Source organism: Cnephaeus nilssonii, assembly GCF_951640355.1.
Source record: "Cnephaeus nilssonii genome assembly, chromosome: 17".
NCBI lineage: Eukaryota > Metazoa > Chordata > Mammalia > Chiroptera > Vespertilionidae > Cnephaeus > Cnephaeus nilssonii.
In genome coordinates this window covers 8,869,319-8,893,717 of record NC_137088.1, presented here as the reverse complement: position 1 = coordinate 8,893,717, position 24,399 = coordinate 8,869,319, and the positions used below count along the sequence as shown (strand labels likewise).

General features: G+C 41.2%; 2 protein-coding genes across 2 annotated transcripts in view; one reads left to right on the top strand and one right to left on the bottom strand.

Moving 5' to 3' along the window:
- Positions 1–11,653, bottom strand: part of ABHD5 (abhydrolase domain containing 5, lysophosphatidic acid acyltransferase) — a 28,110-nt gene extending 16,457 nt beyond the window's left edge. The window contains exons 1-2 of the mRNA XM_079795080.1: positions 11,524–11,653; positions 556–641 (exon numbers count right to left, since the gene is read on the bottom strand). Of these exons, the coding sequence (XP_079651206.1) occupies positions 556–641; positions 11,524–11,555 (118 nt within the window). The 5' untranslated portion in view covers positions 11,556–11,653. The remainder of the gene's footprint in view (positions 1–555; positions 642–11,523) is intronic.
- A 248-nt stretch (positions 11,654–11,901) lies between these two features.
- ANO10 (anoctamin 10) overlaps positions 11,902–24,399 on the top strand; it is a 119,744-nt gene continuing 107,246 nt past the window's right edge. Inside the window, exon 1 of the mRNA XM_079795079.1 lies at positions 11,902–11,917. The gene's annotated coding sequence lies outside the window, so the exon portion shown is untranslated. The remainder of the gene's footprint in view (positions 11,918–24,399) is intronic.

The window sequence follows — 24,399 nt, the reverse complement described above, 5'->3', positions numbered from 1 at the left end:
CCTTTTCACTCTTATTCTTTGAGGGTACATAGTGGAGTTTTCCAGAGATCACAAAAGATGTGACTACCAACAGTCTAAATGCAGAAGCAAATATGAGAATCCAGATGCCTTATATTAAGTCAGACAGTAAAGAGATTTGCAAGCATGTAAACAACGCTACACTTCTTACTACATTTCTATTTGAAAAGTAGTTATTTTTAGAAAATGTTACTTCTTCTAACCTGTATAGGTTTATTACTATTATTTTAAAATAAATTAATAAATTAACATATTTTAAATTACTCAGTCTTAATTTCTAATATCATAAATGATACCTATTACCTATAAACAAAGCTCCTTAGGGTCCTTACTAATTTAAGAATATAACAGACACCCAAGACCAAAAAGTTTGGGAGCCCCTGTCCCCCCCACATTTAGGTACTTGCTCATGACATGAAAAAGAAAAAAGAAGTTCTGCAAACAACTAACACACCACAAAATCTTAAGTTTCAGGACAATGTGAATACTGAACCTATTTTAGAAAACAACTGTTAATGTATTAGAAGAAAGCCTTACATTTTAAAATTTTCTCTTCAGCTTCTTTAAGTTGTGATGTAGACGTAGGACACCATGTGGGAAGCCAACCAGTTAGCCATCCTGACCTAGAGCATCAAAACAAAACACAAAGAGGTGAGGTAATGCTCTTCTCAACTCCCAACTATTATACACAGAGAAGAAAAGCAGAACAGAAAACTTACTGAGGGTGAAGCTATCTACATATGACAAAATTCACCTGATGGGTACAAAGCATTGTGGTAAAATACTGGATTACAGACATTTAACTCCAGCTTGTGACCCTACAAGTAAATATCAAAGTTTACCTATGTTATCTCTGTGGATAGTCAGATTCTAAATAATCAGAGGTTAAAAATGGGCAGACCAAGAAAAGACAAACCCTGGCCCGGTAGCTCAGTTGATTAAGAGCATCGTCCTGATACACCAAAGTTTCGAGTTCAATCCAGGTCAGGGCACATACAAGAATCAAACAATAAATGCATACATAAGTGAAACAACAAATCGTGTTTCTCTCTCTCCCTTCCCCCCAGCTCTCTCTCTCTCAAAATCAATAAATAAAAATTGGGGGGAGGGGGAGAGACAAAAAAAGGCATTCCCCTCCCCACTGCAAGATAGCCTCTTACCTGGGTGGAAGTGCAAGCAAGTCAGACTATGAGAGGGTATAAAATATAACTGCTATGAGGATTGAGAGAAATCTTATTAAAATGAGATTGCTTTTATAATAAGCCTTCAAATCTCATGGCTAAAAGTAGAACATTAAAGCCATTTCCTGTTTGTATTTCCTCCTTTTTATGCAGGGGCAGGGGAAGTGGAATAAACCTATAGGTGGCCTATGGTGGCAAATTCCAGAAAACCCAGCTCAAATGATAATGAAAATTATAAGTCCATAGCTTTAAGTCCAGAAGAAGAGGGATTGACTAAATCTGATGGCTCTGGCTCCATTTATCTGTAATCCTCTCTTCTGTACTTTTCCCAGGGATTGGCCCATGTACAATCTGACTAGGGTGAATTGGTAAGGACTTTGTGCTCACAATTGTATTCTCAATTTATATTCCTATATCTGGCATATTAATATGCATTGATGATATGAATGAAAAAAGTTATTGCTTGATCTGAAATGAACTGGTTGCAATGAATTACAAGAGGATCTCTTAAGTAATAAAAGAATTTTCTGGGATGATAATGAAGGTCTCTATCTTGACCCAAAATTCAACCCATGAACACTTAATATTTAAGCAATCTATATATATAAAAGCCAAGCGACCGTAACGACCTGTCACTATGATGTGCATTGCGGCCAGGCAACCAGCCTGATGGAGGTGGGCCGACCAGCCAACCTCCCGCGGTCCCTCCCCACTGCCGGCCCTGATCAGCCCTAATCGGCCCCAATCTGGGCAGGCCGGTGCCCTCCCATACATGAATTTGTGCACCAGGTCTCTAGTTCATTATAATAAAATTTTATACCAAAAAAAGTAAAATGGCTGGATTTGATAACTGGTTGTATATAAAGGTATAATAGAGGCTTCCTAGATTTGTCTTAGATGCCACTAATGACGTCACAGAACACATGAATAAGAATAGGTGTGAGTAGAGAAATGTGCTAAGTTTTGGATGGGTCGTTCCGGTCGCTTGGCTTTTATATATATATATAGATTGCTTAAATATTAAGTGTTCATGGGTTGAATTTTGGGTCAAGATAGAGACCTTCATTATCATCCCAGAAAATTCTATTACTCAAGTGATCCTCTTGTAATTCATTGCAACCAGTTCATTTCAGATCAAGCAATAACTTTTTTCATTCATATCATCAATGTATATTAATATGCCAGATATAGGAATATAAATTGAAAATACAATTGTGAGCACAAAGTCCTTACCCAGTTCACCCTAGTCAGATTGTACATGGGCCAATCCCTGGGAAAAGCATCCAGCTTTTTCTCAGCGTTGTAGGCTCATCCTTCTACATTTCCCTTCTCTGTAGAATTCCTTTGGGCATTATGTATAACAGGTACTCAGTAACTGTTTGCTGAATGATTAAGTCACTTACAATCCAGGTTACTCTCATTCCAAGTTAACTCTATTTCATAGATGTAAAAACTGAGGTTCAGTAATGTTAAATACCAGGCAGGTCCAAGAGTATACAGCTAGTAAGTTAAATGACACAAGTAGAGATTTGAGTTCAAAGCCCCTTTTTCATTCAGGTGACTACCTTCTTTATACTATTTGAGTTCTCATTACCTGTAGGATAAAGTCATATTCCTTAGGCCTGCAGAGAAGATACATTATAGCCTGTATTATAATGAGGCTCTACTCCAATGGTTTCTGCTGTTAGCGTTAAACCTAAACCTTCTGTATTAACAGCATAAGACCTCTAGGCATCTCCCACAAATGTTCCATATACTTATTATCAAAGTATGAACTAATGTAAAACATTAATATTAGCCTACTTGTAAACATATAAACCTATTTACAAATCAGCAATGAACTTGTCAATTTATTCAACAATTTTTCAACTGTTGGATAAAAGCAGTTAATCAGTTAAAAGAATCTCATGATCTTTAGAGCTTAAAAATTTTAAAGCCATTACTAAGCTGAAGCTCTTTTGATCTTGTCCAGGAATAGTCACTAAGTTCCATGTGTGGTCACAAAAATATGAGCTAGTACTAAGAAGTTAGTTACAACTCAGTCTAATCAATTTTTTAAAAATATCCCTCAAATCTTACACAGTTCTTTGTCAGAGAAAATCAAAGGTCAATACAAAACAAGAAAATTAAAGTGAAATGAACTATAATCTACTATTATTCCAACTGACATCATAGACATGCTGGGGGACGGGAGGCACACAAATGCAATCTTTGTTTCAATCTTAAAAAAAGAATTACATTCTTTGAATACCTACAATGTACAAGGCACTAGAGTTTAAAATGTCATATTCCAGCCTGTAATACAGGAATTATGTCTACCTCTCATCATAAAACCAACTTTCAAAGGACAGGATGTCTTATCCAAGAGGCAAAGTAATATTTTTACATTTGCAAGCCTAGCACATTACATTAAAAATTACATTAAAATTTTTTCAACCACAAGAGTGAGCCACTAACAGTCCTCTTGTTTTCCTAACAACCTTTTCATCAAAGCAGATAATTTTTTAAAGTGGGGTTTTATACATCTCTACAGGGTAGAGACCCCCTGGGGTGAAAAGCAGGGGGTCTATATTTTCCATCCTTCAGCTGATCAATTTTTGTTCACAAGTTCCCACACCTTAGCTTGCTACCTCTATTGCTCTAAAACACCCATCCATCCTCATCCCCTGTTTGTGGGGTAAATTAATCTCATCCTCAAAGGGACTCTCTGCCCCTGCCACACGATCTTCTATGTCATTCAGTGTTATTCTGCATTTCTAGTCTAGGAGGACTACAACTAAGCTAGAACAAGACTGAAGCTTGTCAGATATCCAAACATTCTTCTGAGGTTGAAAAATCAAAAGTAAAAATTAAACTCATATGGCTCACCTATAAAAGAGTGAACAACATACCAAGATGTCTCTTTATGTGCAATTTAGATTTATATTGTAATTTAAATTGCTTAACAAATTCAAGTGACATTGCATATTAGTATCTTCATAGCTTTGGAAAATAAACAGAAAAGCAAAATTTAACTTCCAGATTTTATTTAAGCAGATAAGCAAGAAACACCATCATCTATTACCGAGGCTCTAATTTCAGAAGTGACCCAAGTGTCAATCATAATATAAAGAAAAGCCATTCACAGGGAGGACATTTGTAGACCATATATCTGATAAGGGGTTAATATCTAAAATATATAAAAAACTGATACAACTCAATAACAACAAAAAACTCAATCAAAATGGGCAAAAGATTTGAATAGACATTTTCCCAAAGACACAGATGGCTCATGGCCAGCGTGGCTCAGCGGTTGAGCACTGACCTATGAACCAGGAGGTCATGGTTTGATTCCTGGTCAGGGCACATGCCCGGGTTATAGGTTCGATCCCCAGTGTGAGGTGTGCAGGGGCAGCCGATCAATGCTTCTCTCTTATCACTGATGTTTCTCTCTTTCTCTCTTTCCCTCTCCCTTCCTCTCTGAAATTAATAAAAATATATATTATAAACAAATAAATAAATAACATATCATTAATGTTGTACTTATGTCCTATCCAATCAACATTTAAGTTTCTTGGTAATCCCTGTTGTGTTCTCTAAGTCACTGGACTATCTATAGTATTACTAAACCTGAATTGCACAATCCATAAATATTGTGAAACAGTGAAAGAGGTTTCAAAGTATTCTGAAGAAAATGTACAAAAATCTGGCCAATTTCCACACACTCTTGGCCACTTAAATAACATTTCTAATTAGGTTATAAGTAAAAAGGATTTCATTACATTACAATTTTATAAATGGCTTCTATCCCTATGCTAGTACTGTTAAGAGAAAAATTTTAGGTTTATTATTGCTCTCTATAGGCTATTGTAAGCACAGTATTCTATCTCATTTAGAGCAACTATGAAGCTTTGATTTTTGTTATAAATATTCCAATTAGAGGTGCATATATACATATTCCTCTGAAGTAATTCCTCAACCAATAAATGATTGAAAACTTCCAAATTGGACATTATAACACTTGGACAAATAAAAGCCTTCTTTCCTGAGAAATGACTTTCTAAATTCCATTCTTGGAAAAGAGAGAGAGAGAGAGAAAGAAAAAGTGTCTCATATGCCCATAATTTAAGGGATTAACATGCCAGTTTTAAAAAGTAAATAATACTTAAATGACTTATCACTAACCTTTAGATCAATGACAACACAGGCCCTCTCATATATTGTAACACATTAACATTCTTTTAACTTTTTTTTCTTTTTTTTCATTTCTAACCTGTAATTTTTATTTAGAAGACCCAGAGTTGGAGAATCAGTGTTTTAGACACAGCCCTGTGCTGGTATTTCCCCCCAATTGTTTCCTACCTTCTCTCACACAGTAAGCAAAGCATTCTGGAGTCAGACACAGCATCAAACATACTTAAAGAAAGCTACATGTGCAATTTCGATTTGTACTATAATTTAAATTGCTTAACAAATTCAAGTGACACTGCATGTTAGTTCTGAAGTAAGTTCATCCACTAGCCCAGTGGTCGGCAAACTTCGGCTCACGAGCCGGGGTTTGCTGCTCTGTTGACTAATGAGTTTGCCGACCACTGCCTTAGGGAAAAACACTTAAAAAACATTTTAATAATGTACTAATGTCTTTAACCTGAAGTCAAAACTTCTGGGTAAGGGTAATGCCTTACGCAGTGGTCGGCAAACTCATTAGTCAACAGAGCCGCATGTGGCTCACGAGCCGCAGTTTGCCGACCAGTTGCACTAGCCCAACCTGCATGGCTCAGTGGTTGGGTGTGGACCTATGAACCAGGAGGCCATGGTTCTTTTCCCATCAGGGCACATGCCCGAGTTGCGGGCTATATCTCCTCCAGTGGGGGCCGTGTAGGAGGCAGCCAATCAATGATTCTCTCATAACTGATGTTTCTCTCTCTCCCTTTCCCTTCCTCTCTAAAATCAATAAAAAATACATTTTAAAAAATAAAATAAGTTCATTCGCTAGATCTGGGATGGGGAACATCTGGCCAGCTGGCTGTATAAGGCCCACAAAATCATTTGATCTTGGCCCTGCCAAGGCATTAGGCGTGAGTTAATTGTTTGACCAAATATAGCAGGCTAATTTTTAAGTTGATAATTTTGTAAGGCCTATGAATGTTATAAATATCCAAATGGCCTTTGGCAAAAAGAGGTTCCCCACCCCTGCACTAGATCAAGAAAATTAAAAATCCCAGGCCTCAACTTGAATAATTTTAATAAAATCATCTTTCCACACAATTTTTTATAATTCTTAATCAGGGGTGGGCAATTATAGAACCAGGAGGCTAGACTAAAAACCTAACAATATAATGTTTCTGAACTATTATCTTTTATAATAATAAAAGGGTAATATGCTCATTAGACTGGATGTCCTTCTGGACGTCGTTCCTATTCCTTCTGGACAAAGCCTCAGGGGGCGGGGGTGGGGGCGGGGGCGGGGGCCGCAGCAGAGGCCCTTGCATGAATTTCGTGCATCGGGCCTCTAGTAAATAATATAAGTCAAATCTTTAAGGACTCATTCAGAGATGCATACAATTCTGAAATGTATTATCCAGTGTTGTTTTCCTTAAATGGACCATTCCTGAATTTTTTATTAACTTTGTCACAGGACTGAAATCTGTATTTGCTGGTCTGTGATCGGCATTTTGGAGAACAGGAAAAACAGTGAAGCCTGGGTTGGCTCATCCAAGGTCAAGACATAGAATCATATTCCCAATCTCTCCAAAATAATCTAAGTTCATAATCCTAATTGTTGTCCTACTCAAATTCAAACTCTGAATTTTTAAGAATATATCTTTTGATGTCCTTCGAATACCTTAGGATGAAAAAATTTAAGTCCCACAGCTGCAAAATATATAATCAACTATTAGGTTTTTTATCTTAATGTCTGTGTCAGCATAAATGTATTTAATTCAATAAAAATTTATTGAACTTTACTATTTATAAGGCCCCTACCAGACATCTGAGTAAAGCAAAGGCTTTGTACTCTATGGGCTGACAAAAAAATATACAAATAACTATACTACATGATCACTGTATCTCTCCTGCCAGGTAAGTATATAGTATAGTTCAGGCGTCCTCAAACTACGGCCCGCGGGCCACATGCGGGTGTTTTTGCCGTTTTGTTTTTTCACTTCAAAATAAGATATGTGCAGTGTGCATAGGAATTTGTTCATAGTTTTTTTTAAACTATAGTCCGGCCCTCCAACGGTCTGAGGGACAGTGAACTGGCCCCCTGTTTAAAAAGTTTGAGGACCCCTGGTATAGTTACATACAAATAACTATACTACAAAAGATGGTGTAAGTGCCATAAAGAAAAGTTTAGGAAAATAACAAGGACCTTCAAAGAAGGGAGATCACAATCTGTTTGGGGTCAGGAACAGTAGTGTGAACTAAGCCATGGGGAAATGGAGCAAGGAACATGTTTAGGAAACCATGAAAGACACAGCTTGGCAGAGCCCAGGCCAGAGAGGAAATATGACTCCAAAGACAGACAGGAGCCACACTGCCAGCAAAGGGCTCTGAAGTCAGGCTGAGGATATGTAATAAAGCCACTGTATGTACCTGCGCTACAAACAAGACTGTGTTTCTTGGGGATCTAAAAGTAATGAAATAACCTATGTTGAGAGCGTAGGAACAGAGTAATCCTGCAATAATCCAGAAAAGGGAGTAAGGAGGGTGCAGGTGGCTCCAGGTGACAGTGGGAATGGAGAGGTGATGTTGTGCTTAGAACCTACTGGATTTGGTAACAGACTTGGTATTCAGAGCAATGAAGAAGGGAGAGGCGAGTTAAAAGATCAGGCCATAGTTCTGAATCTGGATGACCCGAAGAACCCTAATAAAAGTGTCCTAATAAAATTAGTGAAGTCAAAGGGGAGAACTGAGCATTTTGTATTGTTTAGTTCAGGGAAAGAAAGGTGCAAATAAGATCCTGATTTGGACGTATTACATTTGAGGAAACAGGTGCAAAATTTGGCACACAATTAGACATGTACTAGACTATTGAAGAGGACTCCATAATAAGGATGAGATTTCAATTTTCTCCACAGACGAGGATATATATCAAGGAGTGTGAGTAAACAAGACAGAAAATGAAGATGAAGACAGAATCTTAGAGAATGACTAGGTTTAAAGAATGGGAAAAAGAAGAGAACCTAACAAAAGTGACATTGGTCTGAAGTAAGATAAGAAGCAAAATGTCCTAAGAGCTAGAATGTCTGTTAAAAATTTCAAAAAGGGATAGCCATCTTTAGAGTGTCAAACACTGAAAAAGACCCAGGAAATATAAGTACAGAGAAAAATAAAAGCCAACTGGGATGTGAACATTGAAGAGTTCTATGATTTTTAAGAAATCAGATGGCAAAGGTGTGGAAGATGGCAACAAAGAGGAGTCACTGATTTTAACCGTCTTTTAAAAGATAGAAATCCACTCTCCTATCTGCAAGAACTATACTCAAAGTCTAATGCAAATCCTGTAGGAGACTGGTAAATCCCCTGGAGGGGAAAGAGAGGGGGAAAAAACCTTATTTCTAGCATCTGAAGACTCCCACGGTGTAAATACTACCACCATAGCTGATTTGGAGCTGCCAATGTGTGTCAAAATTCCTGAGAACTTAGCAATGGCTGCCAGTATGAGCCAACTACAGCATACCACTGCAAACCACCTATTTTATAGTCTACTCTGCAACTGAGCAATTCTGTGACAGCTTTCCTCGGAATTCAACAGATACTTACTCATTCTCTGGGACAACCTTGCTACAATTCACAGAAGTCTACTCTACTCTTTTACATTTAGCTTTCTCAACTGTATTGCAACCGAAAAGGATCAGATGTTGAAAGCCAATGGCTCCCAGGCATGAGTGTCTTTACTGAGAGTCACAAAGGAAAAAACAAGATGCCTAAAAAAAACACCTTCCTAAGACTTCTTATAATTGTTTCCTTTGTTAGTGTCATCTTTCCATCTAAACCTGAAAAGTCTTAAGGATAGGAAACTTGATTCAAGACTTCTGTTTTCCACAATCTACTTGGCTGTTGGATTAGTTCTACTGTAGATTAACCAAAAATAAATTAAATTAAATTAAAATTAATACACACACACACACACACCAAGTGGCCAGATTATTATGATCTCTGAACGCATAATAACCTGGCCACTCAGTGTATATCCTATATAATAAAAGGCTAACATGCAAACTGTCCCCTCGACCAGGAATTCGACCAGCAGGCAGGCCGGCCAACCGCCCATGTCCCCTCCCCCTGGCTAGGCTGGCCGGACCCATGCACAAATTCATGTACCGGGCCTCTCATATATATATATATATATATATATATATATATATATATATATATTTTTAAACAGAGCTCTGTGTCAATGCAAGGAATAAATAAAGTGGCAGTTGAATAAGTCAGATAAATAAGAACAAAACAGCCCAAATTAGTTGCCATCCCAGTGAGAGGCAGTAGAGATATGGGGAAAGCACCTTAGACTAAATCCAGACACTTGAGGGCTTCAAATTCAGCCCTACTACCTACTAGTCCTGGGGTGCGAGTAACCTCCCAGTTGCAGGTCTAACTGAAAAATGGGAACAACAATACCTAACACACAGGGTCAACCTCAGGTTTAACATGAGCACATTTAGGAAACACCCAGCAGGAGCAGGTACTTGCTCTCCTGCTTGGTACAGTTCAGAAGGCCATACTAGATTGGACACTGGCCATAGCTCGAGTGTATTGCCAAGAGTACCAAGGAGACCAACCTCTGTTGTGGCACCCTGGCTAGTCAGCTGCTAAGGATTTTTTATAAGCTGTTTCCTGTGACTTCCAGCCATCACCCAAAGCCACACATTCCTTTCACAGTCGTACTGTATTCCAAGCCCCACAACAACAGGGAGACAAGAGTCCACCTTAAAAGCAGTCTCAGAAGAGCCAAAAACATGTGACAAACTATACGGAGACAAGCAACTCCTGTTCACGTGACATTCAGCATCCTACCTGAACAAGGAAGCTCAAACACAAACCAAAAAAAAAAAAAAAAAGAACTCATTTATCATATAATCAAAACTCAAGGGAATAACCTAGTTTTTAATATTTCAGAATTACCTCCAACCCTGCTCCCCCCCCCCCCCCCAACACCACATATTTCCAAATACTCCTGTCTCTTCATGGTACTCCACATTATCTTCTATCAGTTAGATTGTTTCAGACACAAATTTATCCAGACACCTGCAGGAGAACTGGTATCAAAATGTTAAGCATACAGAGGGGAAGCACCGAAGTTTATGACTCTCCAACATAAAGTACTAGCCTTGAGACATAAGGAACTAATGTTCAAAAGCAACTGAATTTTTCCCACTTATTAACTACTATCTATCCGTCTGCTGACAGGTGCATAAAGTTAGCTACCGGTGGAAAAGAATAACTTAAACTTAGTATCTATATTAAAAAGCTTCACATTAGACACCCGTTTTCCAACTTTCATACAGCTTTCTAAATAAATGTGTGTCATTTGAGATAATACATGCACAGTTTTCCAGTACATCGGAACACCTGGAAGCAAAGGGACATTCTCCGTTTGAAAGATGAATTCTGAACTTGCTAATAACCCTACCGGGTTAACTTTCTACCAAGTTATTGTAAGTTTAACCTTTTCGGAAACCCCAAGCCACATACCCACTCCTCTAAGCCCCGTTCCCTCACGACGGGCAGCTCCCTCCCTGGTCAACCCCCTTCTGTGCCCGGCTTCTAGGGTGAGTTGGGGCTCTCCATCCCCGAGCGCCCCAAAAAGCACCGCCCCTTCCTCCAGGCTTCGGAGACGCTCGGCCCCAGACGGCGCTTCGGTTCGGGCCCCAGGCTGGACGGCGCACAGCGCGCACCTGGACACGGAAGCCGCGCTCGGAAGTGGACACAGCGGCTCGGCCGTTTCCAGCGACTGGGCTCAGGAGCAGGGACGGCTGGTCGCCGCCCGCCGGCCGGGCAGGGCCAGGGTCCGAGGCCGCCGCGGCACCGGAGGAGAGCCTCCGCGGACGACGAGCCCAGGTCTGGGTGTCAGGCCGCCGCCGCCGCCGCCCCGCGGAGACGCTTACACAACAACGCGGCGCGGTCCCTCCGCGGGGTCAAGCGGCCTCTGGGCGCTGCCGGGGTCGGACTCAGTCACCTCCCGCGCCCCGGTGCCGACCGGCGTCCGCCTGGGGCAGAGCGGGACGGGCGGCGCGAGGGAGCGGCCGGGCCAGTCCCCTCGGCGCCGCCCGGCCGGACTCGGCCCCTGGCCCGCGTGGAAGGCGCGCGCCCGCGCCCCACCAGTCCCGGCCGCCCTCACCTTTCGCCAACGTCCTCGTCCTCCGCCGCCATGGCCGCCGCCGCCGCTGCGCAAGCGCCAAGCTCTGCCTCCTAGCCGGCTTGACGGGCCGACTGGGCCGCTCGGGCCGCCGCCGCCCTTAAGGCCGCGCGGCGCACGCATGCGTAGCCCGCCCACTCGCACGACACGGCGGCACCGCCGCGCGCAGGCGCGTGCCCAGTCACTTCCCCCGCTCCCCGCCTCGGGCCAAACACCTGCAACGCGTGCGTCACCGCGTTCTACCGGCTCTTGGGTGGGCCCCGGGCCCGGCAGCCAACCTGGAGGATCTGGTGAGATTCGCCCGATAATTATGGAGTAACTCATCTCAGCAAGGACTGTATTCATGCATCATCCGCTGCACTGACTTGACTGTCAGGTACTGGGCACCAGGCAGGCACCTGCTAGTACCTTGGAAGAGCCACGATAGTCACTGATTAGTGTTTAATGACGAATGGCAATGTCCCACTGGAGGTGATGTGTGGCCTTCCACCAGCCCTTCCCCACAGGTGGATAGCCAAGGGGACAGGGAGACTCTCAGGACCCATCTATATCCACTGCGCTAGACGCTGGCATTACAATAGTGGTCAAAGCCAGCAACTTGCACCCGCACTCTGTGTACAGGGAGGGGTGGACAGAGTATTTAGACAGAGTTCTTGAGTGGGAGTCACTAATGTAAATGTCAACATTCCTTGACCTATTTTCAAGTCTTTTAGCCATCAGACACTGCCTGTAGTATTCGTCTGTAGTGTTTACTGTGTACCTACTATGTGCCCACTGTGCTAGGCACTGAGAAACAAAGCACTGAAATAGAGATCGTACCTTTGCAGAGCCTACGCTAATGGAATACCTTTTATTTTCAATGCAGTTCATTGCTCTTCTTCCCCAAGCCTCCGCCCTCACTACACTCTCTCTCTCTCTCCTGGGTCCCTGTAATTCAGACTATCTCTATCCCCCTCAGATTCTCAGCCTTGTATGATTGTTAATAGCTTTTTAATGAACATTAGTGAATATCCTCCCAACTACACTGGAAGTTCCTTGAGGTTAGGTTGGGTGTTTTCTGTGATTTAGAGAAAAATAAAAAACCCACTCATAATTCCTTGAGCATAGTCATAGCAATAAATATTTTGTGGTGTTTGAACCAATTTATAAATATTTTAGGGAAGACTAAGACATCCAAAAACACTTTTTTTTCAGGAAATCATGGTATTGCTAGAGATTTGTAGTGTCTCCGCAGAAAATGACCCTCTACAATCTCCACCTCTCAGACCATATCTATATTAGGGGCACCTCCTTCTATATTGGCCAGGCTGGTTATTGGGGACGCTGCTGCCTGGAGTACAGTCTCAGCCCAGTGGTACTGAGTTCATTTAACAAAATCCAAAGATTTTGGATTGACATACATGCACTCTCAAAGGTCTTTGTGGACCTGGAGCCTCCTCTCATAGATGCCAACGGCTCCTGCACAGTGAGGGAGAGGGGGTGGATGGAAAGAAAGAGAGAGCTATCAGTGTCCTAACCCTTTTAGTGACCTATTACCTTGAGTGATCAGTACTTACTTTGGAAGATCACCAGTGCCTACTCTGAATTCTCCAATCAGTTAGTCAGAGGTGAAACTTTGCAAGGCAAAGTACATTGTCTGCTTTGTCTACTCTACCGCAGGGCTATGGAGTCTGGAGACCTGAATGCTGCCATTATATCACCAAGACTAAGTATGCCATTGGTTGATGACTGGCGCCCCACTGGTTTCAAGGTGGGCTTTAATTTCTAGCCCCTGTTCCCCACTCCCAACAGAGATTCTCCAGGGGAAATGTTGAACAACACCGCAGCCACCACAGGGTCTGGGCCTTTATCATAAATGTGCCAAGCAAACACTTGCAAGGCAGAATGAGGGTAAGGGCATGGAGGGTTTTCTGAGGGCTTCAATGGCCTGCCTGCCCTATAAGTGCTTATAAAAATGCTATAATTAAACAAAGTGAGGGAGCAAGTGTGGCAGGGAGATAAGAAGAACATGGGAAGGTAAGAAGAACATGGGAAGGTAATGGTAGCTGGCTCAAGGGAAAGGCCTCAAAGGACACCAATGAGCTGTATGACCGGCAAGAGGCAGGGGTGAGAAAGTCTCATGACTAGAGCTTCTTAAACTCTCATGGGTATCTTGTTAAATTGCAGTTTAAGACTCTGTAGGTCTGAGGCGGGGCCTGATTCTCTATTCACTGAGATGCTCCATTTCGAACCAGCTCCCAGGGATTGGGGTGGTCAGCAGACCACCCTTTAAGTAGCGAGATTCTAGAGCAGCCTTGCCCACTAGAACTTTCTGCAGTGTGGAACTGTTCTAACTATGGTAGATATGAGTTATGTAGCTATGAGGCATTTGAAATATGGCTAGTGCAGCTGAATTTTTAATTTTAATTACATTAAATTTTAGAACACACAGAGCTAATGGCTACCATGTTGGACAGCAAGGTGTAGATCTTATACTCCTCATCCATGAAAATGAGAGTTTAAGGCTAGATGACTCCCAACATTCTTTCTGGCATTCTATGGTTCCAAATTGTCTTCAAGGTATGTATGGGGGTGGGGGTGGGAGATTGATGGGGGGAACACTTGTTAAAGTCTGAGGGGTTGAGAGCTGCTCCATGGTGGAACATGCAGCATGTCCCCTAGGGGCTGGATTCTAGAACTCAGTGGTGGAGCTGTCCTTTGGAAACAAGAGACTGACGAGCCAATGAGTGTCTGTGGAACTCTCAGACCCACATAAAAGGCCTTATTCAGCAAGATACAAATGCCAGGCCAGAAGGGAAGAGAGATTAATCTAACCACGTCAAAATTTAAAGCAGCTTGGTTGGTGTGGCTCAGTGGTTGAATGTCGACCCATGAACCAGGAGGTCAGGGTTCGATTCCTGGTCAGGGCCCAGGTTTCAGGCTCAGTAGCAGGCGTGCAGGAGGCAGCTAAACAATGATTCTCATCATTGATGTTTCTATCCCTTCCTCTCTCTGAAATCAATAACATATTTTTTTAATTTGAAACACCTCTGTGAAAAATGACACAATATAACACAATGCAAAAATATGAAACAGACCAAGCTTTACTATCTTTAATATATAAAGAAAATTGGATTGAAAAATAGATTTTAAAAATTCTTCTCAGGGGAGATAACTCTAAAGCCATAAACAGCCATAAGATGCTGACACTGATCTGTGATCAAGGGAATGCACATCCAAACCATGATGACAAAAATGAGAAAGGTTCATGGTAATAAATATTGGCAAGAACGTGGATCCATGGGGACCGTTTCCACACAGTTGATGGGACTGCCAATTGATATAGCCATTTGGAAACCAGTTTGGGAGTTATATGAAAAATTAATGTGCCCTCTACTAGCCCAGCAATTTAACTTGTGGGAGTCTGGCCTTTCTCGTGTGCACAAAGAGATGTATAAAAGGATGTTTGTTACCTTCAGTATTGTAATAGCAAGAAAAAAAAAAGAAGTTAATAAGAATGCCTATGATGAAATAAATTCTGGCATGCCCATAATATGAAATACTGTGGCAACAATGAAGAAAAATGAGGTAAATCAGTGTGTACTAATATGGAAAGCTCTCTAGAGCACATTATATGTAGAAAAATCAAAATCCATGAAATATGAGCCAAAAATTGATTCTTTGAAATTAATAAAATTGACAAACTCCTAGCTAACTGATTGAAAAAAAAAAAGAAAGAAAGAAAGAAAGAAAAGAAAAACACAAATGAACAATATCAGGTTTGGTAAAGAGGATATCATTACGGATCCTACCCACATTAAAATGATAATTAGGCAATATTACAAACAGCTTTATGCCAATAAATTTGACAGTTGTGATGAAGTAGTCAAAATATTTAAAGGAAATAGCTTTCCCAAACTGACAAGATAAAAAAGAAAACGTGAATAGTTCAAAATCTATTCTTTAATTGAATGTGTCATTTTTAAAAAATCCCACAAAGAAAAGTATCTTTTTCAAATAGGTAATTAGTCACCCCCTACGATGTTGTCAGATGGTCACAAGTTCTTTGCCACTTCTCACGCTGAGAGTGGGAGAGTGTTTTCCCTCCCCTGCAGACTGAGCTGTGATTTGTTTTTGGCCAGTAGAATGGGACAGAAGCGATGCTGTGTCAGTTCCAATGCTGGGACCTAAGAGATCTGTGGCTTCAGTGTTTACCAAGTCATGTGTTTCTCTTGAAAGTCAGCTGCCCTGGCAAAAAATCTAACTGCTAGGAGACCACCATGCTGTGAGGAAGTCCTACCAGCCACATAGAGAGAGAAGCCATGCGAGAGTCCTGAAGCACCAGAGTTGTGAGTGAAGCCCTTTAAAAATTTCCAGCTCCCTTTCCCCCCATGTGGATAAAATATCTGCCCAAGTGAGCTTCAATTCCTGACCCACAGAATTGTGAGAAAGTAGAATGGTCATCGTCTTAAGCCTCTGTATTTTAAGGTAGTTTGTTCTGTAGCAATAGATAATGATATCATAATAGCTTCATATAGTGCTAACCCTTTACCCGGCCAATGTATAATGCCGCTATTTCATATAGTAAATTATGTAGCTGATTTATTGACTTCCAAGATTTATTTCAAAATAGTTTGTATAGCTTCTAATTTTGAGGTCACTACAGATTCAGATGCAGTTGTAAGAATAATATGAAGAGATCCCTTGTCGGCTCACGTCTTTTGCCCATTTTCTAACTGTTGAGTTGTGAACCTTTTTATATTTTCTAGGCACTAGTTCTTTGTCAGATGTGTGGTTTGCGAATATTTCCTCCAATATTAAGCTTGTCTTCTCATCTTCACATGGCTTTTGAAGAATAAAGTTTTTTAATTTAATGAAATCTAATGTTTTGATTTTTGATGACTTAAACTTTTGATGTTGTCTAAGAACTTTTTTGCCTAACCTGAGACCCCAAAGATTTTCTCCTTTGTCTTTTTCTAAATGTATGGTTTTACATGTTACATTTAACTCCGTGATCCATTTTGAGTTAATATTTGAATGAATTGAGAGGTTTGGGTCAAGGGTGTTTGTTTATTGCCCCACGGATATCTAATTGCTTGGGCACCATTTGTTGAAATAACAAATAGTCTTTAACGTATTATGATGTAGCCTCTTGTGCTCTTATAAAGAATACTAGAGGCCCTGTGCATGAAATTCATGCACAGAGGGGGTTTCTCTCAGCCCAGCCTGAACCCTCTCCAATTGGGAACCCCTTGAAGGATGTCCAACTGCCAGTTTAGGCCAGATCCCACATCCTTCTCACAATCTGGGACCGCTGGTTCCTAACCGCACACCTGCCTGCCTGCCTGATCACCCCTAACTGCCTCTGCCTGCCTGCTTGATTGCCCCTAACCCCTCTGACTGCCTCTGCCTCTGGGCCTCTCTCCAGGCCTGATCTGAAGCCTCTATGGCAGCTGCTGATCAGCCCTTGCCTCTCTCTCTCTCTGGGACTCGCCAGCAGCCACGTTGGCTGCTGATTAGGCCCTGCCTCTCTCCAGGCCTCATCCGCAGCCACCGAAGCAGTGGTGAGTTCATTAGGCCTTCGCCTGGCCTGGGCCAGAGGCTAACAACTTCATTGCACCTGCCTCGCCCCACCCTACACTCTCCTGCTGCCCTCCCCCCTCCCCCGCTGTCTCTCCTCCCCCGTGCTTGGTGACCAGTTGTCCATCTGGTCATTTAGGATATGATGGCCCCTGGTCTTTTATAATGTAGATATGATGTGTGAACAATGACAGGCATTTTTCAGGGTAAGGAGATTTGTGGTTGTGGATGCGGAGATGTGGTGCTGAAATCCCTCTTCAAGGAAGGCCTTATTACCCCAGCTGCTGTGAGAGTTTCGGTAGAACAGCCTCTAGCCTTCAATCCCTCACGAAGGTCATGCCCTTCAGAGGAAGGCTCACATCTGATCACAGATGCAGATAGGGATATTAAGGGTGAACTATTTCCACCCAAATTGGAATGATTCTGATGAGTCTGTTTTTTGCTCCAGAGCGCTCTATGCCTGAGGCTGGTGAGCCTGCATCCACAGCTCAGCTTCTCCCTCTGCCCAATTCCACTTTCTCCCTCCTTCCCACAGGTGTGGATCTCAAGGGAACATTAAACTCAGTTTTAGAGACCACTTCCTGCAGATTTCAAACTGACACTCGTTTTCACTTTTACTGAATGATCAGCATGACGTTTGGCTTAGGTTTTGAGATTGGTGAAAAGGTTATGACTTGATGGTTTTTATACTACTGTTGTAGGAGTCAGTCACAACAGGAAAACCCTCATGAGAAAATGTGCTCTCACAGCACACCACTGCAAAAGCAGAGTCAGCTGGAATGTAGGGAAAGGATGGATGCGAGCGGTAGGATGGGCACCAGCGTGCATGTAAGAGGAAGAGATCACAGTGAGACAGAGTGAGAGCTGCATGATGCTGTCACCATAGTCTGTAGTGGTTCCAACACTAACCAGGAAGGTAGATGCGTGGGTGACTGTCCATAAGTGCAGCAGGACCAAATCTCCCCCATCAACATGGGATAAGAAACCGGGGAGTCATGACCCTGCAATCATCCCCAAACTTGTCCCAGCTCCCATGTTGATGTCCTCCTAACACCTTTCATGACTCCTTAGGAAACCAGACTTAGAGACGAAAGTCATAGGAGTGATGGTCCAACTTCAAGCTCAAATGCCAGTGGAGTTGGAGGCAGAAAAGGGAGCAGGAAGGAAGGGGCCAGAGAGGCTAGAGTTCAGTTTCCAGACACATCCCCAGGCCCCATGAAGTCATACTTTGAGAAGTGAATTTTAACAGTGTCCCTTTTCTCTACCTTCCATTTGATTAAAATGGAAAAGTCCTAGATTTGTATTGTCAGTAGGATCAGTGTTTTTAAAAAGGATTTTTCCTACCATATTTCAGTTATTTTAACTTCTCTTTTTCTTCTGATTGTTTTTTCTTTTCTGATCAGTGTATGCCGAAATAATAGGCATTCTCACAGGTCAGGAAAAGTGTTACCCTCCAAAATGTTCACATTGAAAAATGTAAGGTGCCTTTCTGTGCTTGAACTTCCAAGAGCGAAACCCATCTACGTAGCCATGATTTATGCAGGGGCAGGTTTATACAGTAGCAGAAAGTGTCCATATCCATAATTCCCTCTGACATTCATGTTGCCTCACCATTCTGAAAATGCATCCTTCAGTTTAATACAGCTTATTGAATATCCATTCTGTTTAGTCTGCACTTGTGGTGGAAAACAAACAGCAACTGGTGTCTTGGCCTCTATTACGTTTTCTGACAAGTGGAAAATATCTGTTTGTGATGCAATGCATACTTGGTTTTAAGTAATTCAGCAAATTGGCTTATTTAGCTTTCGCTCTGCAGGGAACAATTTTCACCCATCATTGATTCCCCACTGAAATATGTTGTGATTGTTGATACCGGCAGCCGGAAGAACTTGGTGGTGGTTTGAGTGAATGAGGAGTTAGTGAAAATGCTGTTAGTGAAAATGCAAAACTAGCCATGCTCATTTTGCTTACCTACGTGACTGGAGCCGGCCCTTGTCAGTTCATGACAGTCTAGTGTTAAATATTCAAGAACTTTGTGAGCTAGATGTTTGAAATTGAGGGTGTTTACACTACAGAAATTGTCAATTTTTCAAATCATGGTGTTTTTGTTTGTTTGTTTGTTTGTTTGGGAGCTGGTTTACCAACACACCATTTGGATGGCAGGCAAAGAAATGAAGGTTTTGCAGGGAAAAGTGAATAAACACTAGTAAACTGAAAACGCAAAGAATCGGATGACAAAGGTATAAATTTCTGTAAAAGTACCCAGGTATAGAAAGCACATTTAAGCATTTGAGAGCTAGAGACTGGTTATTAGATCGAGCAAGTATGGTAATGACTCATGAAAGTGAGTTTCAAATAAGGCTTGTTTTCTTTTAAGTTGAAGTATACAGCACAAAGCATAATGGTTATCACAAAGTTAACATCCACATAAGCACAATCCAGATACCTACAGCTGGAAGAACTTTATGAAGCAAATTTTCTGGGATAAAAAGGCGTAATCTAAGAGGAAGTAATGGAGGGGGCAATCCAGGCAGGCATGCAACAAAAGAGCTCCATAGCAGTACTGAGCTTCAAGAATTTCAGTTGGCACTGGCGGGGTAGCTCATTTGGTTAGATTTGCGACCCCCAGGTTGAGAACCGCTGCTGTAGAGCCTAAGACCATCGGAAAACACAGATATTTACATTACGATTCATTAACAGTAGCAAAATTACAGTTATGAAGTAGCAACTAAAATAATTTTATGGTTGGGGGTCACCACAACATGAGGAACTGTATTAAAGGGTCGCGGCATTAGAAAGGTTGAGAACCACTGGGTTAGAGCATCTTCCTGATATGCCAAGGTTGCAGGTTCGATCCCTCATCAGGGCACATACAAGAATCAACCAAAGAATGCTTAAATAAGTAGAACAACCAATTGGTAACAAATCTCCCTCTCTTTCTCTCTCATCAATACATTTAAAAAAATTTTCAGTTGGACAGTATAACCTCCTCTGGATTTTTTTTTTTTTTGATAGGTGCTACAAATCAGTTTTATGAAGACTTTTTTAGCTGTGCTGATGAATATACATTTACTAGTTAAATTTAGGGCTTTTCTGCTTTGAAATGTGAAGGTGTTACTTAGGTACCCTCCCCTCTTCTTAGTGCAGTCTCTGATTCAATGTAATTTTTTCAGCTGCAAGAGGGCAAAATAGACTGTTATTAACTATCTCGGGTTCAGTAGCATCTGCGGTATCTCTGTTGTTACTTGCTACTTCTGTATTAACTCATCAGTTTCATTTAGATACATGTACATTCTTTTCCTGGGGGAAAGTTGAAGTATAATAATTCCTTGAGAGTGAAGATATATAGCTTTGAGTCCAAAAGAAGAGGGCCGTCAGGGCCTACTAAATCCAGTGTAAGTTTTTCTTCTCTATAAGACTTTAAGTTCTATGAAGGCTAGGACAATGTAGGACACATAGTGTTGTTTGTTTATTAATTATTTATGGACTTGGATTGGATAGAGCTGAATAAAATCTTTTGAAAGATGTTATGAATAGTGTTCTGATCTTAACTTCATCCAAGTTTTGCATCCATGATTTCATCTCATTTTACTGCCCTCTAAAAAAAAATACAACACTTATTGATAGTTTTGTACCAGTAATAGAATGTTAATTGAAAGGAACACATACTTGCTGGTGCATCAGAGGGACAAGATATAAATGATGTGATGAGCACTTTGTTATTCATTTTATCAAAAGGCGCTGCCTCAAGGAGGTGTTTCTTATTATCAATGCACTTGCACAAGTACATTTGAGGCTGTTGACTTCTTTCAGAGATAGTAAATTGCTCATTTATTACGTTAATGTTAATATACACAGCTTAAGGCATGCATTTCATCAGACAGGAAATCAAAGGAGCTGAAGTAACACAAACAGAACATAGCTGGTTTAAGGTAATTTTTTCTTGCGTGTGTACTTTTCCCTAAGACCTGCTTTAACCCCTACCGAGAAACCCTTTGATGACAGTCTTGCTTTTTATTGAAGTTGTTTCTTTAACTTCTTCAAATAACTCCCGATTGCACTTTTTCTGTGATTCTTTATGATTTACAAAAAGAGGTTCAGGTTACTACAACTTGTTGTTTGATGTCCTGTTGCTTCTTTTTCTAATCACCCAAAAAAGACACGAGACCTGATGTTCTTGACGAATTTGCTCAGTAACTCCATGGTTTTTCCTCAATTTTCAAAGGAGTTTCCTTTCAACTACCTGTTATTTTTCTTACCTTGTTCCCATTAATGATCTTTTACCTACCTAGGCCATTCCTAACACCTCCCTGACTCCTCCCCAGCTTCTGTTGTATTTGGTGAATTCTAAATCCTCTCACCTCTCAACTCCAGTACTCGTGATATTTATTATTTGTCCTCAGGTGTGTGTATGTGTGTCAGCCACAGAATGATATGCATCTATATGGGCAAGAGGGACCTTATCACGGTATGTGTGTGTACAACACATAACAGGTTTACAAATAAGTCAAAGTGGAGTAGATGAGGGACTAGTCTTATAGGCACACAGCATTGGATATTTTAATATAGAGTATACATTCTTTTTAAAAAAAAACACAGATTTATTGACATATAATCTACATGCCATAAAGTTCACCCTTTAAAAGTGTCCAATTCAGTGGTGTTTAGTTTAGTCACAGTGTTTTGACTGTATCACTACTACTTATTTCAGAACATTTTCATCATCTCCAAAAGAAACCATTAGCGTCTCTCCCACCCACCAGCCTTAGGCAACCACAAACCTATTTTTTTTGTCTCTATAGATGTATTTTTTCTGTATATCCTATCTAATAAAAGAGTAATGTGCAAATTGACTGTCACTCCAACACACAAGATGGCTGCCCTATGTGGTCAAAGATCCTGCCCCCATGTGGACACAAGATGGCTGCCACAAGATGGCCAGCAGGGGAGGGCAGTTGGGAGAGACCAGGCCTACAAGAGAGGGCAATTGTGGGCGATCAGGCAAGCAGGGGAGGGCAGTTAGGAGGGACCAGGCCTGCAAGGGAGGGCAGTTGGGGGTGATCAAGCCTGCAGGGGAGGGCAGTTAGGGGTGACCAGGCCGGCAGAGGAGGGAAGTTGGGGGCGACTGGGCCTGCAGGGAAGGACAGTTGGGGGGGACCCAGCCTGCAGGGGAGAGCAGTTAGGGGCAAACAGGCTAGCAGGGGAGCAGTTAGGCATCAATCAGGCTGGCAGGGGAGTGGTTAGCGGGTGATCAAGTTGGCAGGCAGAAGCAGTTAGGGGCAATCAGGAAGGCAGGCAGGTGAGCAGTTGGGAGCCAGCAGTCCTGGATTGTGAGAGGGATGTCCGACTGCCCGTTTAGGCCCAATCCTACTGGGATCGGGCCTAAATGGGCAGTCGGACATCCCTCAAGGGGTCCCAGATTGGAGAGGGTGCAGGCTGGGCTGAGGGATACCCCTCCCCGTGCACAATTTCGTGCACCGAGCCTCTAGTATCATATAAATGCAATCACATGATATTTGGCCTTTTATGTCTAGCTTCTTTAACTTAGCAATTATTCATGCTTTATCATGTATCAATACTTCATTTCTTTTTATGGCCAAATAATATTCCATCATATGGACATACCACAATTTATCCATTTGACAGTTGTTGGGCTGCTTGTTTTTTTTTGTTTTTTGGGTTTTTTTGCTATTAGAATAATGCTGCTGTGAACATGTATGTGCACATTTTTATATGGACATGGGCTTTAAGTTCTCTTGGGTATGTACCTAGAAGTGGAATTTATGAACTATATAATGACTCTATGTTGAACATTTTTAAGGATAGCAAAAATGTTTTCGAAAGCAGGCACAGCATTTTACAGTCCCACCAGCATTATATGAGGGTGCCAATTTTTTCACATCCTTGGAAACACTTGTCATTATCCTTCTTTTGGATTATAGCAACCCTGCTGGATGTGAAATGGTATCTCCTCATGGTTTTGATTAGCATTTTTCTAAGTACTAATGATGTTGAGCATTTTTTCATGTGCTTGTTAGCTATTTGTGTAACTTATATGAAGAAATGTCTGTTCAAAATCTTTGAATAATTTTAAATTGAATTATTTGTCTTTTTTTATGTTGACTTGCAGGAGTTCATTATAAATTCTGGATATAAGTCTCTTATCAGATAAATGACTTGCAAATACTTTCTCCATTCTGGGTGATAGCTTTATTGATATTTGCAGCCAAAAATTTAAAATTTTTATGAATGCAAATTTATGTGTTTTTTTTTTCCTTTTGGCTGCTTATGCTTTTGGTGTCATATCTAAGCTACCATTCATTTGTGATCCAAGGTCATAAAGTTTTGCTCTTATGTTTCCTATGAGTTTCATAGTTTTAGCTCTTACATTAGGTCTATGATTAATTTTTAGTTAATTTTTGTATATGGTATGAGGTAGGGGTCCAACTTTATTCTTTTGAATATATCCAGCACCATTTTTTTTTTGGGGGGGGGGGGAATAACTTCTGTCCTATTGGCTCTCTTGCCAAAAATCAATTAACCATAAGTGTAAGGGTGTATATCTAGATTCTCAATCACATTCCATTGACCTGTCTATCCTTATGCCAATACCACACTATCTTGATCACTGTAGCTTTGTAGTAAGTTTTGAAATCCAGGAGTATGTGTCCTCCAACTTTGTTCTCTTTCAAGATAGTTTTAACCCTTTCCCAATCCACTAGACTCACAATAATCACTAAATAAATCTTGTTAAATGAAGAGGTGAGCGATGCCCTGTGCATGCATCTCATATTCTAGACTTCCAGGAATCCCAGAGTTTGATAAAACCCCCAATTTGTATCTCATTTCCAGTTTTTTCTTTTAAGATTTTTGGTCAGCTCTAATGTTAGTTGTAAATAACATCAGGTCGCTTTAATGTTAAATAATTACTAGTGATTGATTGTGCTTGACAAATCCCTTGAAGTTGACTATTTTTAGGGTGAACTTGAGTTAAATAAAATAACAAGCCCTGAGGATGGGCTTTCCATTGAGATGCCAGGCAGGTCAAATAATGCCAGTTCCCATGGGACAGGGCTTTTGGGAAGCTCAATCTTGTTCTTCCCCCTTTAGTGGCTGCTAAACTGCTAGTTTTCATGGCTAATGTAGTTGGAAGGCTGTTGGTTTTCAAGGCTCCTGTGGAGCTGGGGAATGGGAAATGGGATTAGGGCATAGATCTCACATTTTCTTACTGTGACTCAGCTGTTTTTCTTGAATAAACACTCATTAGACTGTTGCAACCCTTTAGTTAATTTCCAGAAT